This window comes from Euphorbia lathyris, chromosome 3, assembly GCF_963576675.1.
Source record: "Euphorbia lathyris chromosome 3, ddEupLath1.1, whole genome shotgun sequence".
Taxonomy (NCBI): domain Eukaryota; kingdom Viridiplantae; phylum Streptophyta; class Magnoliopsida; order Malpighiales; family Euphorbiaceae; genus Euphorbia; species Euphorbia lathyris.
The window spans coordinates 58175354-58193513 of NC_088912.1; the positions used below are offsets into that span (position 1 = coordinate 58175354).

The 18160-nt window shown below is 35.7% G+C and overlaps 2 protein-coding genes across 8 annotated transcripts; one reads left to right on the top strand and one right to left on the bottom strand.

The window, feature by feature from the left end:
* The first annotated feature begins 3764 nt into the window (after positions 1-3764).
* On the top strand, positions 3765-7552 carry LOC136222926 (probable 2-oxoglutarate-dependent dioxygenase AOP1). 7 transcript variants are annotated; one of them, XM_066010614.1, is made up of 7 exons: positions 3765-3903; positions 4185-6291; positions 6534-6664; positions 6824-6878; positions 6992-7039; positions 7145-7199; positions 7301-7552. In XM_066010614.1, coding segments are annotated over exons 2-5 (387 nt in total). In that variant the 5' UTR covers positions 3765-3903; positions 4185-6091; the 3' UTR covers positions 6993-7039; positions 7145-7199; positions 7301-7552. The 7 variants fall into 7 exon arrangements, 2 of the variants coding, with proteins under 2 accessions (XP_065866686.1, XP_065866685.1); XM_066010613.1 differs by having other exon boundaries at positions 7145-7217; positions 7301-7551; XR_010685751.1 differs by having other exon boundaries at positions 4185-4345; positions 6534-6878; positions 7145-7217.
* A 3727-nt stretch (positions 7553-11279) lies between these two features.
* Positions 11280-16279, bottom strand: LOC136223910 (glucose-1-phosphate adenylyltransferase large subunit 1-like). Its single transcript, XM_066012080.1, has 14 exons — positions 15490-16279; positions 15249-15371; positions 14461-14631; positions 14137-14229; positions 13928-14011; positions 13784-13839; positions 13567-13660; positions 13067-13252; positions 12744-12824; positions 12374-12460; positions 12183-12287; positions 12001-12107; positions 11784-11844; positions 11280-11693 (listed from the first exon to the last, which is right to left on the bottom strand). Exons 1-14 carry the CDS (start codon positions 15730-15732, stop codon positions 11592-11594), a joined length of 1593 nt encoding a protein of 530 aa, XP_065868152.1. The 5' UTR covers positions 15733-16279; the 3' UTR covers positions 11280-11591.
* Positions 16280-18160: the final 1881 nt, after the last annotated feature.

The window sequence follows — 18160 nt, forward strand, 5'->3', positions numbered from 1 at the left end:
AGTCGACTCGGATGATCTGCTACTAAGTTTTTAGACCATTTCTTGTCACGTATTTCAAGATCGAATTCCTGTAACAGAAGTATCCACCAAATAAGGCGAGGTTTTGCGTCCTTCTTTTTTAACAGGTACCGTAATGCTGCATGGTCAGAAAACACAATAACTTTAGTACCCAGTAAATAAGAACGGAATTTCTCTAAGGCAAATACAATGGATAAACGTTCTCTCTCTGTGGTTGAATAATTGCATTGAGCATTGTCGAGGGTTCTTGATGCATAGTAGATGACGTGAGGCAACTTATTGATTCTCTGACCTAGAACGGTACCGATTGCATAATTGCCGGCATTGCACATAATCTCAAAGGGATAATCCCAATTTGGTGGCTAGATTATAGGTGCCGACCCTAGCTTCTCTTTAAGTTCATCGAATGCGTTCTTACAGGCCTGATTGAACTCAAATGTGACATCCTTTTGTAGCAATTTGCACATGGGCTGTGTCACTTTGGAGAAATCTTTGATGAAGCGCCGGTAAAAACCTGCATGACCAAGAAAAGAACGAACCTCCCAGACACTTCTGGGGTAAGATAAAGATTGAATTACATCGATTTTAGCTTTATCTACCTTAATATCGCTAGCTGAAACCACATGTCCTAAAATTATACTCTGATTAACCATAAAATGACACTTCTCATAGTTCAAAATCAGATTAAATTTTAAGCATCGTTTTAGCACTTTACTAAGATTAGCCAAACATTCATCAAAGGAATTTCCATATACCGTGAAATCGTCCATGAATACTTCGATAATTTGTTCTACATAATCAGAAAAAATACTTACCATGCATCATTGGAACGTTGCTGGGGCGTTACAGAGTCCGAATGTCATCCGTCGGTAAGCGAATGTACCGAAAAGGCAGGTGAAAGTAGTTTTCTCCTAATCCTTGGGTGCTACCGGGACTTGATAGAAGCCTGAATAACCATCTATATTACAATAGAACTTCTTACCAGCCAATCTTTCTAACATCTGATCGATAAAAGAAAGCGGGAAGTGATATTTTCTTGTAGAAGCGTTTAACTTCTTGTAATCGATACAGACGCGCCATCTATTTTCTACTCGAGTAGGAACCATCTCTCATTTCTCATTCTGAACCACTATAATTCCCATTTTCTTTGGTACTATATGGACTGGGCTTACCCATTTTCTGTCCGAAATTGGGAAGATTACGTTCGCGTCTAACATCTTCTGAACCTCTTTCTTCACTACCTCCATCATTGGTGGGTTCAGTCATTGTTGAGCATCGCATTTCGGAGCTGTGCCTTCTTCTAGATGAATTTTATGCATGCATGTTGACAGGCTCAGACCTTTGATATCAGCAATTGTCCACCCTATAGCCTCTTTATGTTGTCGTAACACCTCAACCAACTGTCTTTCCTCGTCCGGATTTAACTTGTTCGAAATTATCACCGATAATGTCTCTTTAGCCCCTAAGTAAGCATATTTCAGGTGCTTAGGCAGCTCCTTTAGCTCCAATTTGGGTGCCTACACAACAGACGGTAAAGGGCGCTGATTAGCCTTAATCGGTTTGACGTGAAACACATTTCCTACCTGCTGGTCAGATTTTTCCAAGGCGTCAATGATTTCTTTTATGCTTTCCTCCATGTATTTGTTGTCCATTATTAAGCTCTCGCTTAATGCAACCTGCAACTCATCTTCTCTATTCAAATCAAACAAATTTTGGGTTACAGGTTCAATTATATCAATCCCACACACAGAAGACACATCAATTGGGTATTTCATGACATCATAAACGTTAAATTGGACAACCTTATCATCGAATTCCATAGTCAGAACTCCTTTATGAATGTCAATTTTGGTTCTCGCCGTAGTTAGAAAAGGTCTCCCAAGTAAAATTTCAGACGATTCTAAAGCATTGTCATCATTTTGCATATCCAACACATAAAAATCAGCTGGAAAAACTAAATCGTTGACTTGAACTAAAACGTCTTCTAAAACACCTTTTGGGTAAACTAAAGCCATGTTTGCAAGTTGAATTACTACTCATGTTTCTTCTAGTGGACCAGCATTGAAGGAATAGTAAATAGACATAGGCATGACATTGATTGACGCACCCAAATCGCACATTGCTCTTTTAATACTAGTATTACGGATTAAACAAGAAATAGCAAACATACCCTGGTCTTTGCATTTTTGTGGTATTTTTCTTTGTAAAATAGCAGAGACATTTTCTCCCACAACCACCTTCTCATGACCAACTAGCTTGGTCTTATTTACACATAATTCTTTCAAAAAAATTTGCATGGCGAGGGATGTTTACCTCAACCTTCCGAAAGGTTTCGAAGATGTCTCTATCCTCCTTTTCTTTCTTTGACTTGGCTAGGCGACTAGGAAAAGGTGGTTTAATTACTAGTGGTGGGTTTTGATCAATGGTTCCTCTTTCTGGAGGCTCATTATCTATCGGGCCTTCTATCTCTTTTTCTGCTACCTCCTTCTCACTCATAACGGCCTGCTCAGAGGCGTGGATTGGTTTAGTCTTGAGCAAGATCAAGTCTTTTCCACTGCGTAATGTGATTGCACTCACATTCTGTCTGAGGTTTGTTTCGGTTTGTGAAGGTAACTTCCCCTGGGACTGTATTGCACTAAAAAAGGTTGCAATCTAACTCATCTGTTTTTCCAGATTTTGAAAATTCGCTTGAAGATTGGCATTAACCTTGCCTTGCTCCTCCTGAAACTTAATTAAGTTAGTGATAACATATTGTTCATTGGAACTAGACGCCATACCTGAATTTGGATCCGTTTGAATAGGTCTATACTACTGGGGTCTATGGTACTGTTGGGGAATATTTAGTTGGAGCACATTATTCTGCTGTTTGTAGCTAAGGTACGGGTGGTCACGTAATCTAGGATTGTACATGTTAGAGTACGGATTATACTTCCACGGAGGCTGCCCTTGAGATCCGAGGGCAGCATTGATTTGTTCTGGTGTGCCCTCATGCAACGTAGGGCATTCATCGGTGGCATGTCCAGCAACCGCACAGATTCCACATGCCTTTACTTGAACTGTTGTCCCTACAACTAAGTTTTGAACAAGAGATGTTAGAGAATTAAGTTTTTCCTCAATGGATGAGGTGCTTACTTCATATGTTTTTCGTGAATTCTCTTGTTGTTTCCCAAATTGTTGTGATGTTGCCGCCATACTCCTGATCAATTCTTGAGCTGTTGTTGGCGTTTTATCTATGAGGCTTCCCCCACTTGCAGCGTCTACCATCCTTCTTTCCATGCTCAGCATTCTCTCATAAAAATATTGAACCAGAGAATGCTCAGTTATCCCATGTTGGGGGCAGCTTGCACAGATCTCTTAAACCTCTCCCAGTAGTCATTGAGTGTTTATATATCTTCACTAGTACAGAAATACCGTGTAGCTACGCCTCATTAGCTACGGTTTTTCCAATGACCGAAGCTAAAAGGCATTAGAGTCGGTTATTTCAAATAACCGACCCAAATAAAGCATTATTTGAGTCGGTTATTTATAATGACCGACTCTAAAACGTCTAAATTAAAAAAGCGCACATTTTTTAGGGTCATTGGTGTCGGTTCTTTAAAAACCTGATGCCAATGACCCTAAATATTAGGCTCGGCTACGGTCTAACCGACGCCAATTACAGGCATTGGCGTTGGTTGTTTGCTCAACCGATGTCATACATGTTTAGAGTCGGTTATTTAATACCCGACTCTAAAGACCCGGTATAAGAAAGGGCATGTTTTATTTTCTTCTTCTTCGCGAACCAACTATCAGAGAGCAAATTTGTCCTTCCTCCTCAGCGTGAAAACCACATTCATTCCATGCTTTGAGTTTGAAGTTTCGTTATTGTTTCGACACAGAAAAGCGGTAAGTTTCGTTCGTTTTCCATCCTCTCCTTTCATCTCTTATATGGGTTTGATTTGTTTCATGGGTTTTGTAGACCATTAGGGTTCTTGTTAGGGCTTCCATTTTCTTTAGTTGCTATCGTTTTATCTGTTGTTGTTATTATGTGGATTAGTTGCTAAGATTATCGATTGTCCTCAGATTATCGATTTATGCATTTGCTTTAGTTGCTAAGTTTTTCTAATTTTACAATTTTCCAATTCTTCTTTTTCCATTCATCATCTTTGATCTTTGTTCATGTACAGAGATAAAAAATACCTTCCACTCACGATTGTGTAACCCTAAATTGTTGGGTATACCCTTTCTTGCATGGTGAAGATCATCACGGCTAGGTCAGAAATCGATATTGTAAGTGGAAATTGAAATCTAGTCCATGTCAATTTTGAAGTTAAATTCCAATTGTCAGGTAAGTTATGTTTTTCCTTAATCCTTGGGTATACTATGTTTTGCTTCTTCCTTACCAATTCAGTGCTTTCTGCTCTTTCTTTTGTTGAATTTGGTTTTACTTTTTCTGGTTTTTGCTAAGTTCTGTTTTTTTTTTTCTGCGTTTTGGCCTTTGCTGTCTGTGCTGTTTGTATGTAATACACAACAGGATCACAACCAACCCATTTAGGTTTCTTTCTCTTTTGTTTGAAATGCCTGAATTTTATGTTATCATTATTAAGAAAGATAGTTGTTTTAAGAATTGGGAGGGAAGCAAGACATAGTGAAGGAGTTCCTTTAAGATATTTGAAATTCAAAGATGGATAAACATATTAGCCTTTCTAATATTTGACTTGTATAATTCAAAGGGGTTTTTCAAATATGTCTTTGAAATTAGCCTTTCACATTATCCTCAAGACACATATTAGATATTTGAAATTCAAAGGGGGTTTTTCTAATATGTCTTTGAAATTAGCCTTTCACATTATCCTCAAGACACATATTAGATATTTGAAATTCAAAGGGGGTTTTTCTAATATGTCTTTGAAATATAGAATTTAGCCTTTCTATACTTGTATAGTTTAGGTAACTATTTGCTTGTGTTTGACTTGTCTATAATCCAATTTTCCTGATTCTCTTCTTTTATCATTAAAATTTGTCTAAAACACCTCTTGATCTAACACAACAAAAATGAGATTTTTGATCAAGATAATTCTCTAAAAAGCTCAAATTAGAACCTACAAAACAATGAAAATGACACTGAGGGTCCAACTAGAGAGGACTCTCCGATGCTTATGTTAGGAAACAAATGGCTGTTGAACTCTGAGATTGAGATTATCTAAATCATACCTTTGAAGTTTTGAGGCTCCTATATAGGCGATGAGTTCTAATCAGTGTAAGATTATGATTATTGGATGCTTGTATATGAGCATTCCTAATCAGTATAAGATTATTTATGAGTTCTAATCAGTGTAAGATTATGACCATTCCTCACATTTTATAGGTCCAATGAAATAAGAGATAATAAAACTCATCTTAACAAAAAAAAAAAAAAACTTAAAATTTTAAAATAAATTCCAATAAAAGATAAATATAGCATTTCATAGTTTCTGTCCGCATTTTAAATTATTAATTTATTTTATATGTATAGTATAGTATAGTAAGAGATCAAAGATGCAATTATTTTCCATGTGAATGAGTAAAAATAGTTTGCTTAATCAAATTGGTTATATTATGTTGCTGGTCCACATGTTATGCAACATCAATCTTATTTAAGAATTCACATTATTAATTTGGACCTCCTCATTTCATTTTCATTATACTATAATAGATAAACTATCAAAATATCAGACACAACATTAAGATATAAAGGACCATAAATGGTCCTTGTGAATATTAAAGATTTGTGCATCCATCCATTTGCCAAATTCAAAATAAGGTTTGACACTCACTATATAACATATCTCCCAATATCCCAATATAACACACTCAAAAGCTAAGGACTAGTAAATTAATCTTCCATATTAATTCACTAAAATGAGCTTAACTGATAACTAAAATGAGCTCTGAAACTACTGTTGCCCTTCTTGTCACAGACTTTTCCTGCTCAGTTCTAAAACCAGGAACCCCTGAATGGGATAAACTGAAATCCCAAGTAAGAAATGCAGTTGAAAATTATGGTTGCTTTCAAGCTTTATTCAAAAACATTCCTTAACACCTCCAAAACTCTATGAATGCAGCAATGGAAGACATTTTTTCATTACAAATTGAAACAAAAAAGCTTAATGTTTCTAAATTACCTTTTCATGTTTATATTGGATCATCTTCCAAATCATTGTATGAGAGGATAGCAGTCTCTTATCCAGACAATTTTGATAACCTCCAAAGCTTCACCAATCCCATGTGGCCTCAGGGTAACATCAATTTCAGGTTCATATGCTTTTTTACAACCCTTTTCTTTTACTCTATGTTGCACAGACACTTAGTAGTGTTTCTGAGTTTCATGTCCATGTCTGTGTCCATTTTCGTTTCTAGGCTACTTTATCAAGGTTATGTTTTAGAAATAACGTTTCTGTGTCCATTTCCGTGTCTTTATCTATGCAACGTAGCTTTTACTCATTTAGTGGTTTCACAATAAATTTTTTTAACTTTTAGTGGATGAATTTTGGCAGTGAAATAGTACATTGGTTCTCAGTGCCATTATCAGAAAGCTTTGGTGTAGAGAAATATCTAGATGAACACTTGAATTCTACTTATTGCTACTGGTCACACGACACAACAGCAGGAAAACAAAAAAAAAGATGTAACATTCCTGATTTTTTAGGATAAAGGTTTAGCTACTGTTGCTATTGTTGGATACACAAATGATGTATGTGATCAAAATATTATTAGAGCTGCCCAATTGCTACTTCATAAATAGATTACAAATTCTTAACAGTTTTCTGTTTATTTCAATTGACAGGGAAAGCTACATTTGTTAGTGCACTCTCGAATAGTGATCTTTATAGTGACTCTTGGTACTTTTGTCCTCTTAAGCAATTGATTTAGATTTTATGGACTTTACTGATGTTAGGAACTGTCAGTTCATCTTATTTCCTTGAGTGTTTACTTGGAATTCTGGTGCATGCAGATTATTTGCAACACTGGATCCACTGCTGAAAAGTGTTCTTCTTTCAAGGTATGATCTTCATATGATTCTTCATTTACTTTTCCTATCATGATCTCGTACTTGAAGAATTGAAATTTCCTTGAATCACTCTTTTTTTTATCTGATTAAATTTAGGAGGAAAGTACTTCTCAGTGATACTGTAGGTTTTATGTTAAATTTACAGCATAAGGTAATGTTCAACTGGGAGGTATGCATTGTTGAACTCATGTTTTGGTATTTGTTGCAGTGAAACTGCTCTTAATAATGCTAGTATGCTTTTAACATTTTCAGGGAAATTACAATAGTCTGAGAATATATGGAAGGTCGAGACATCAGAGAAGATGGCAGGATTTCAACACTAGAGGTTGTAAAGAGTTTGATAGAATAATAATGAGTATAAGTCAGTATTTTTTGTGTTCATAGTTCATTTCAGTAATATACAGCAGGTTATTATTTGAAAATACTGTGAATTTGTGAATATTGAATCAAAACTTGTATATATAAAGCAGGTTAATTAAATACCCTATATTTGTGTACATTTTTTTTATTGATTTTGCATTTAATTTCAGTAATACGATAGGATCAATCTCGATTACAGTAAACGACCGAGGCTAACTAATCTCGTTTATTGTTAATTACAACAGGAAAAAAATAGAGCTGCTGCTGTAAAATTGTTAAAAACAATAACATTAGGGTCGGTTGTAACAACCGACTCTAATGTTATTGACATCAGCCACGGTTGTTACAAACAACCGACTCTAATGATTAGAGCATTAGAGTCGGTTGTTACCAACAGCCGTGGCTAAAGACCCTTTTAGCCACGGTTGTTTGTAACAACCGTAGCTAAAACTCAAGGCATTAGAGTCGGTTGTTTGTAACAACCGACTCTAATGATCCTTTGGCCACGGTCGATAAACCGTGGCTAAAAACACCAAGCATTTGCCACGCCTCCTTTGGTCACGGTTGGACAACCGTGGCTAATGATGGTAAACGACCGTGGTCATAGGCCATTTCTGTACTAGTGCTTTTTGCCTGATACCGCTGATTTCTCTTCGGATCATTGCTGCTCGTGAGGCTGGAAAATATTTTTCTAGGAACGTTTGAGTCATCCCGACCCATGTTGTGATGGGCCCTGAAGGTAGGTTAAGGAACCAATCTTTTGCTGCTTCCTACAAAGAAAAAGGAAAAGCTCTCAATTTAACTTGTTCTTCAGTTATTCCTTGTGGGCTCATACCTGAACAGACAACATGGAATTATTTCAGGTGATTGTGTGGGTTCTCGCTTTCCATCCCATGGAACTTAGGTAAATAGTGAATCAGCCCCGACTTAAGCTCAAATGCTGAGTCTAGATTTGGATATGTCACGCACAAGGATTACTGATTAGCCTGAGGCGCGTGAAGTTGTCTCAAGGTTCTTTCCGCCATTGTTTCAATTCTAGGTAAACTCACTTTCTTCGCTGGAAATTTCTTCTTCCTCGCTAGAGTTGGGGATTTCAGCACCTTGTAATTTTTGTAATCTCACTTCCTTACGAAGCCTTCTGGCTAACAATTCTATCTCTGATTCGAAAAGAAGTTGTTTCGAAGTTTCAGACCTGGTCATATACGAAATTAAATCAAGTTAGATTAATCCCCGGCAACGGCGCCAAAATTTGATGGGTGTCGAATCCACCAGATAAATAATTATTACAGACATAGCTACGAGTTTGTAGAAAGGGTAAGTAAAGATCATACCCGAAGGATTAGTACTGATCTGTAACGAATATGACTAAGAAAATAAGATATAATTTGGGGTGAAATGATTGATTGACAGATTAATAAAAAAAATTGCAAAACTAAATCGAAATTGTGTTGATGATTCTTGTATGATGGAATTTCGATTAAGGGAGATCCGCAGGCTGAACAATTATTTTCTATTGGTCATTGAAGGTGAGATATTATCTTAATTAATATGACTTGGATTGGTTATAGTCGTTCCTTATTCATTCCTGATCTAATCTTTCCTTAATTGTAAAGCAAATCCAAGTACTCCTAAAGATAAGCCCCTATTGGATTAAACAGTTCTAGCTTAGCGCTAGAATTTAATCTATCGAATGTGTTAAGAATTAGAGAGACCCAATCTAAGTTAACCAAATTCTTAGTGACTCCGATTTAAACCAAATCACATGTTCATGCGCTTAATCTTTGTTAAGATATTCAGATGATTACAAATCCTATTTCCCAACGTTGTTCAATGAATGAAAAAGCTAGAGTCCGATCGAACCGTAACTTGAACTTTCACTGATGGTCTGATTTTATAGATTAATAAACATGTAAACAGCGCACATAAATTTAAATTTCTAAATTTAAAGAACAGCAATTTCACGATAGAAAATAATGCTCGCCTTTGAAATTGACTATGATAATTTTCAAAGACAGAAATGATGAATGTAGAAAAAGAACTTCCTAAAAACTAATAGAATTCTGCTGAGAAACAAATGTAAAAAACGTACATCCCTAAAACAGTCAAGAGATCCCTATATAATGTTAATCAAAATCCTAACTCTACTAAACTTCTTCTTTTCCCTTGATTTTAGGGATTTCATTCGTTCAAAATACGCCCTGAGACTGGAGAGATAAGTTAATTCCCGTTTCTGCTAACTTGGCAATTCCGCATAAGTCGACATCCCTTAGTCTTGAGCAAGACTAAGTCAACAGCAATGGTAAAACTGAAACTTTGAGAAAAAAGGTTCCAAAACAGCACTCCGGGTCTTCTTTTCTCCAATTTAATCCCTGCAAATGCTTATACAAGAAAACAAGTAAAAAGGCCTCAAAACGACGCATATAATGGAGAATAAAGATCAAAAGGGACTTAGTAGACTTGCTATTTTAGGCGCTTATCAATATGCCCGATCGAGTCATACGTCAGGTTGGTTATGTTCAGCCTATCCCGGCTGAGCATATTAGACCTGATACTTCATTCCGGCCATGGAAGTCTCTATCGTACAGAATCGCGTATTCATTTGTTACAGTTGATGATACTTGGCAGAGATTTCCATCGACTCGTGGCGTTGATCGAAGTTGATGCCATCCAGTTGGAGCCGATCCCACTGCTTGTGATGCGGGGTACATGGAGTGGTACAGACGATATTCACATCCTCATCTGCTTCATGCCCCTCGGGATGCGTCGGTCCAGCATGCTCGCTCCAACAGCGAATATGTAAGTTTATTATTATTATTTTTTTTTATTATTGGTTTACATGTTTGTTTTCTAATATTTAATTTTCTGCATTGGGTTAGCCATTTGCTACGTATCACTGAGCGGTCGCTCGCCGGGTGAAATAATGTGGAGGCTCCACTTATTAGGATTGATATGGAGCAGTTTATGGACGAGTGGCGCCGGACGAACTGATATATATTGTAATATACTAGAACTTATTGTTTTTAACACATTTTAACATATGTAATATTTTGTGTATATTAATTAATTGTAATGTTAATGTTGTATATTTAAAACTAAAAGGTTAATAACTATAAACCACAATAATCCGCAATAAACCGTCTAATCCGCAATAGTATACAAGCGTATGAAACATAATTTTTTCCCTTATCCGGCATGCGGGTGTGTGGCTATCACGCCTCACCACAAGGTGAGGCATGATTCCCTCACGCCCACATGTCGGGAGAGGAAAAAAATTATGATTTCCCACCCCAACACCTGAAAGGGTATTTTTGTCCTTTCACGGGGCTATGGGTGGGAAATTGAGGCTATGTTTAACAACACTCTTCTAATATTAGAGAATGCAAGTTTTATAGTTGAGCAAATAAGAACCTCACTTTTAATCTATCATGTGAATTATGTAATAATATTCTAAAACATGTGCAATACATTTTCCACGTGCAGTTTATTTTTTTGCAACTGATTTGATTAAATTGTTTACATTTTACGCAAATTCAGAGGGTTAACTGAATATTTTATGCAAGTTGAATGGGTTATTGAGACACTTTGAAAGTTCAAATGGTGAAAGACAAACTATGTATTAAGAGAGAAAAATACATTCTAAAGTTGGTAGGTTGAAGCTTTGAGCTTTCATTCAAACACAACTTTTTTCATCAGATAATTACCAAAAAAGGTCAAGTTTGTAAATACTTAATTAACAGACATGGTGGTGGTGGTTTTAGACGAAGATTCTTTTAAGAAAAGTTAATGTGATAAAAAAAATCCAAAGCCTCAAGATTCATTTTGGCGGTATTTAGAACCCAAATCCTATGATTCCTTTTTATGTAAACACATAAAAACAACTTAAAAAGTGATTGATGGAAATAGATAACACAAGTTATTCATATATAAACTCTGAACAGAAATAACATATTTAGCTAATTGGTCGACTCTTGTGGTTTTATTTAGGGATTGGATTGGAATCCTTAACAAGGAAGAAGCTCCAGTTTTAGAAAGGAGCTTCTACTTCTGATTCTTTTTCTACTTCCATCAAATTCCATCCATCCATCCTCTCAGGCTCAGCTACCTTCTTCAACAATCTGCTCCAATATGCACGCACCCCTTTTTAGGACCAGCCCTTGCTCATACTTCAATATCACTTTTCTATTTATATCACTTTTCCGTCCTCTATTGTAGCCTTTTCCGCTATGATTGTGATTCCCGATCGGATGTAGAATCCCTCTTCTCCCCTGTCTGCTTCTTCCACACCCTACAAACCCATTCAAAATATTATTCTTACTTACTTTTGGCATCAACCAGCTTCACCTTAAACAACTCAAAAAAAACTATTTGAACTTACATCTTTATTCATGATGATCACATCTTTTCCTATCTTCGCATTCTTGTCAATTATGCACTTCCTTCACATAATAAAATCACAAGCTCATTGTCAGAGCTCATCATTCCTGCAATCTCTTTTTTTTTTTTTTTTTTTTGTTTAATTTGCATGGTCATGCACACAAATAAGAAAAATATATTAATATGATGAGTAATATTATTGGACTGGAGCATAATACTTTATTTTTGTGTTGCTTCCAACACCCATAGGGACTTTGCCCTCTGCCAGCAGAGATGCAATTTCTGCTTCAGTTTGGTAATAATCCGCACCCAACATCACAGTGTCCTAAAATTTAGAGAATTGTCAAATTTTCAGCCATGTCATTACATTAAAAATGAAAATCCAAGTTAGCTAGATCACCTTTAGTTCAACACCATAATCTAATCGCGAGCGTTCACCAACCACAGAGTGGTCAATTATACATTCTCGCAAGAAGCATCCGTGGGAGATTATTGTGTCCTTGATCTGCAAATCCAATTCAGAAATTAGAAGCTATATAACTCAATGTCTCAATGAAGCCACAAATTTTCTCCCAAAGGATAGCAGCATACGCGGCATTTATCAATTTTTGTAGGCGGTAGAAATCGCGGAGATGTGTAGAAAGGAGTCTTTGGGTCATAAAACTCAAACTTTGGAGGCTGCATAAAAGACAAGCAATTTGTAGTCATCAGTCAAGTCATGACAAAAAGTAGAAAGTTTCACAACTATGGGATAAAATAACAAGTTCATGTCTCAAAATTCACTAGCATAGTAATATGCTTAAATCCATAAGAAGCCATGAAAATTTGAAACATGCATCTGTTTCAGGAAGGCATTGAGTCATTTTATGTCTTATATTCGAGGATCATGGCGTGCTATCAACTTACAGAAATAGGTGTATGCAATCCATATTGCACAGTAGTAATTTTATAAAATACCAACCTCTTCAGCCAGAGCTAAGTTAGCTTCATAGAATGATTTTATTGTCCCAATATCTTCCCAGTAGTCTCGAAAATTATAAGCCTGTTAAAAGAGGAAACAAATAAACATTTAGCATCATACACAGATACATACAACTAACCAACCAGATCCAAATTAGCATGTTTAAGCATAATTCTTTTTTTTCCTATACTCTTGTCAAGTGAGGAGACAAATAAAAAAATGGACAAAGAGAGATGGTTTAATCTAGATAATAAAAAAAATCATCATCCTGAAACATGATGAGGAAAAAACATCAACTAAATATTACTATAGACTACTCATACTTGAACATTATGCTCCATAACAGCTGCAGGAATGATTTCAGATCCGAAGTCATTTGATGTAGGATATCTCCACCTTAGAAGCTTCAACAATACCTCAGTCCGAAACACGTACACTCCCATTGAGGCAATATAGGGGGATTCAAGGGCATCTTGTGGAGACAATCCAAGATGAGTGGTATCTGCTTTCTGCATAAAATAAAAACCGGAAATTGGAACCAAGCGAAAGCCAAGTCAATACCTATGTCCTGTAGTTTTTGGAAAAGATGAAACCGATCTTTTTAAGAACAAATGATAGGGGTAGCTTATCACTTTGATACTAAGTCTAGATGCCATTTCACTTTGCTCCTTGTACAAACACACCATTAAGCAGTTGTGTCTAAATACTTCGGTTCTTTGACAAAATGTAAGAACATCCGAGTGATACATTGATAAATTCCAAAAAAAAAAAAAGAAAAAGAAAAGGACTCTACGTATCAGTGTAAGAACTGTACAGTTCTCACCATTGATTTCAGTTCAGCACCTCTTGGTTTTTCAGCGAAGTGGATAATTCGGCCCCTGCTATCTATCTTCACCAAACCAAAATCTGATGCACGGCTGTAAGGAACCCACTCAAATTTAGATACATTAAAAGATACAAATTTCAGTGAAATAAACCAAAGATGGCTAGACAAAAAAAAAAAAAAAAAAAAAAAAAAAGAGAAATAAGGGACAACAAACCTCTCATGAACTGCTGCACAAGAAATTGTAATATCCGCATTACTGTCGACATGATGCTGTTGATTCATAACAAATTGTTAAACTGAACATTGCAAAACCTAATATCCAATACAAGTCAATTCCAAATGGGGAATAAAAGCACACCTGCAAGAAGTCCATATAATCCATCCGGTAAAGATGATCGCCTGACAATATCAGTATATTCTCCACATTCCTATTCTTGGCATCCTACAAGAACCAGCAGCTATTATTAGACTTTTATACATTTTTAGCAGGATCATGTGTTATACAATTAGTTGTACATTTGCAGGTTTAAAAATGATATTCATTGCAAGCAGGGGTTTCATATTCACCTCGAAGACCCAGACAAATTGCCTCACAGCATCTGCTGTCCCTTGAAACCAGTTCATTCCTGCTTCTCCAGGGGTTTGAGTTGCCGCCAGAACCTGTGCATCAGCAGCCGAATTAACATCCAGCAACACATCATATAGGAAGAATTAGTCATGTGTTTTATACAATATCAAGTGTTACAAGACATTCAATGAACATACTGCAATTTAATCATTTTAAACGAGGCATTTGATTTAAACATAGGATTATAATATCCTGTTAGAATGAAACTCAAAAAGAAGGTAATTCCACTTCTAACTTATAAACATAACAAAAAATAGTGATACCTCAACAAATCCATCTCCAAAGTTGATACCATTTCCGAAGTATGTGCGTGCAAGGTGCCGGTTAAGAGAAGCAGAATTGAATTGGGTAAGTACAAATATCTTGTTTATGCCACTGTTAATGCAGTTGCTCATTGGGATGTCTATAAGTTTATAACATCCGCCAACTGGTACCTGCAGAATACCATAAAAAATCAAAAGCAAACCTTATCTTCCAAACAATAATTGAAATCAAACACTAGACTGGTCTGTTCTCGATTGTTGAATAGTGCATCATCCAAATTGAAACCTGAAAATTTCATAAATTAACAGCCAGTTGAAACTTGAAGATATTATTATTAAGAGTTGATGTTGATTGGCAAGTATGACGAGTACAAAAATTGAGAAAGATATGCAAGTAACATAAATGAAGCACACAGTTCAGCCAATTACTGACATCCATGACCGAGAAGTAGCACATGATTTAGAAGTAATGTGCAAGTTGGTACAGAAGGACGAAAATCAAACCCAAGAGTCTAAAGCAAAAACTGACACATTTGATATCCCAAAAGGAGCAAGCTCTAAGTTGGAACCCTAGAAAACACTGTGTAGCTTCTAAATTGGCGTGTAGGCAGCAAGGCACTAGGCTCAGGAAAGCACACGTCCCTTTTACCTCTTGAAAGAGCCGGCATTTTATTTTAGTTTCTCAGGCGACATAAGCATTAAACGTGGAGGAAGCTTTCAAAATTCTACTTAAATTAAACCGAATTATAGACAAATTAGTAAAATCAAAGAGCATGAATGTATCTTACAGCTGGTGTTGCTGCTCTCCGTGTAAGAGGAAAGAGTTGAGTCCCTGGACCTCCTCCCAATATGATGGATGCTACATTTTTGGGGTCCACTTTTCTTCTCTCAAACCGTTGTGGTTGAAATGTCTATACAAAGATCAGTCAGATATGCCAAGTTGATAAAAACTAGTATTATCTAAGGTTGAGATATTAGAAGAAATGTGAATCTGCATACATACAGAATTAATTAATCAAATAAACTCACCACAACCTCCCTCGGGTTATTTGATGTTAAAACAGCATAAGCCACACCCGTATTCTCATTCAAATCAGCTTTTAAGCTTCTCGCCCTTTGATTGACCACAACATTGTTATTGTTATTTAGACTCCCTCTGATCCTTTCACCCAAAAATTCTTTATCTCCATTCCTGTTCCTGGAATCACATTTCCTAATTTTTTCCAAATCCAAATGAGTATTGGCTTTCAGGGCCACGCAGAAAGAATCCATCTCCCCAAGATGATCAAATGCAAGACGATTTTACAGGACTCAAATCCCAAACTAACTAACCAAGTAAAGTACAGATCAAAAGAAAAATAAATGCGTTAAATTGAAATCAAATAATAATAAATAGACAGTTGTCACACCTGCTTTAACTCGGAGAATTGAATAATGCAAATACGAAATCTAAGAAACCCCAAAAGTAATTTTAAATAAAGTGAAAACCTTTAATAAAACCCATATACAAAATCAACTTAAAAAACTTTTTAAATCAAAAATAAAAAATCTTAGAGTACACATGAACAAAAACAAAACAAAACTTTTGACTGGAAAAAAAAAATAGTATAAAACTAACGCATACCAATGGGAAAAAAAAAAAAAAAAGTGGGTTTGAAGATTTAATCAGCAAAAAGAAAATCAAAAGTTATGTTGGTAAAATGACATTCGTGAAATGAATCTGAAGGTAGCCTGTGAACCTTCACGAGAAATGCTCAAGTGTTGAGATCTTTTATAGCTTAAAGAAATGGAATGTGCCTTTCTCTCCGTCCGAGCTGAGTGTTTCAAGTCCAGACTTCTAGGCTCCTCTCTCGCATATAACGGCAATACATAAAAGACACCTGTCCACATCAATCTGACATGGGTCAGATGATCTATTCTTACAATACTCCTTCCATTACAAGGCATTTCAGGTGAATTATAAAATATATTGGTTAAGTAAAAAAAATTTCAATCATAATATTAAAAAACACATGTAACAATATAAAAAATGTTAATATTTAGATAAAAAAAACTAAACTAAATATTTTTTAAAATCCTAAAATGATTTATATTTAGAAAAAAAAACCTAATTTACTAAAATGACCTATATAAAAAAATTGCAGGAATATAATTTACAAAAGTAGCCAATAGAGACTTATAACACCACCCTTTGTAAAACGATAATTTGAAATTAGTCATTTCTAAAATATTCTTAGTATGTATACAACAACTTAATCATTCCCCTTTCTTTCTTTCTTCTTCTAATATGTACGATCCTTTAATTTCATACATCAATCTCGATCTAAATATTTTATTGATTTTATAATACATAAATTACTTTGTATAGGTTAGTTTTGTGTATTTTAAGTTAGTTTACACATCTAACAAATTATAATTGGAATATTTGTGTTACCCAAGCAGTTTATGATTTTGCTTCATAAAATCGTAAACTGTAAAGCTATTATCTTAGAAAATAGAGTTAGTAGTTCAAATAACTGCGAAGGACTGCGACTCCGCAGTTGTATAATTTCTTTTGCAATTGTTAGAACTGCTAAGCACATTTTTTTTAGTTTGTCTCTAATATTGTTTTGACAATGTGTTGGTTTTTTCAACGGTAGCAGTTTGTGAACTGATCATTTCTTGTGTGTGATCACGTGGAACATCCAATGGAAAATAAAGGGGAAAGTCATGACATACGATGGTGGTGAATCGAAGTTGCTTCGGCTTTCAACAAAAATCAACTTCGAGATTTTATGAGAGAGAGTCTACACTTCTGCACGTGTTGATTCAACATCATTTGATATACGTATGGTCATACAAACTACATACGGTCCAAACAAAGTTCCTGGAATATTAGTTCTGGTTGTTGATTTAAGTGATGTTGAGTGCTTCATAGAGTATTGCTGAATAAATCCAAGTGATGTTATCCAACTATATGTTAATTTTGAACCACAAACAATAGATACACAACTACCGCGAGTTATGAAGAGACATAATGTTATTCAATCAAGTTGTGATGCCACCGTTGAAGTTGACACTCATCGGTCAGACAAAGAAAAGATCACTGATTTCAAGCTCACATCCAACCTTGGTTTAGATGATATTAGCTCGAATCCGTTTTTTGACCCCAAAGAAACGGTACATGAAGAAGATATTTGGGGTCACTGTAATGATAATGGTGAAAATGAAGAAATGGTATAAACGCGCACACATTTTAGATCAGAGATCGAATGAAAGGGGGAATTGTTGACTTAAATTCAAGAACATGAACTTGTAGGAAATGGCAACTTTCTCGATTTTCTTGTAAACATGTATGCGAAGTTCATCAGATGAGTAATGCATACCAATGGGTAGATCGTTACTACACCAACCACGCAGTTAAATTGTCCTACGATGAGTCTATACACCTAGTCGGATACCAATCGGAATAGATAAACTGTGATCCTCCTATGAAAGTTCTCCCCCAGTAAAAGGCTCTGCACATGTCGGTCGATCAAAAAGTCAGAATAGAAGACCACCATAAAGTGAAGATCTAGTTCCAAGAACATGTAGCTGATGCACGAATACTGGCTACACTAGGTTGTATTGTCATCGTCCACTACCAAATACAACTCAACCTCCCAATACAGTAGCAAGTTCTCTAAGTTCTAGGGCATGATGTGATATTCATTATGTGAAA

Excerpts from the sequence above, each read along its gene's own strand:
- LOC136222926 (XM_066010614.1), top strand. The coding sequence starts at position 6,092 with ATGAATGCAGCAATGGAAGACATTTTTTCATTACAAATTGAAACAAAA. Across the intron at positions 6,292-6,533 it reads CAGGGTAACATCAATTTCAG|TGAAATAGTACATTGGTTCT; the intron begins GTTCATATGCTT and ends GAATTTTGGCAG. Across the intron at positions 6,665-6,823 it reads AGGAAAACAAAAAAAAAGAT|GGAAAGCTACATTTGTTAGT; the intron begins GTAACATTCCTG and ends TTCAATTGACAG.
- LOC136223910 (XM_066012080.1), bottom strand. The coding sequence starts at position 15,732 with ATGGATTCTTTCTGCGTGGCCCTGAAAGCCAATACTCATTTGGATTTG. Across the intron at positions 13,661-13,783 it reads TGTGCAGCAGTTCATGAGAG|CCGTGCATCAGATTTTGGTT; the intron begins GTTTGTTGTCCC and ends GGTTCCTTACAG. Across the intron at positions 12,461-12,743 it reads ACTTAGCTCTGGCTGAAGAG|CCTCCAAAGTTTGAGTTTTA; the intron begins GTTGGTATTTTA and ends TCTTTTATGCAG.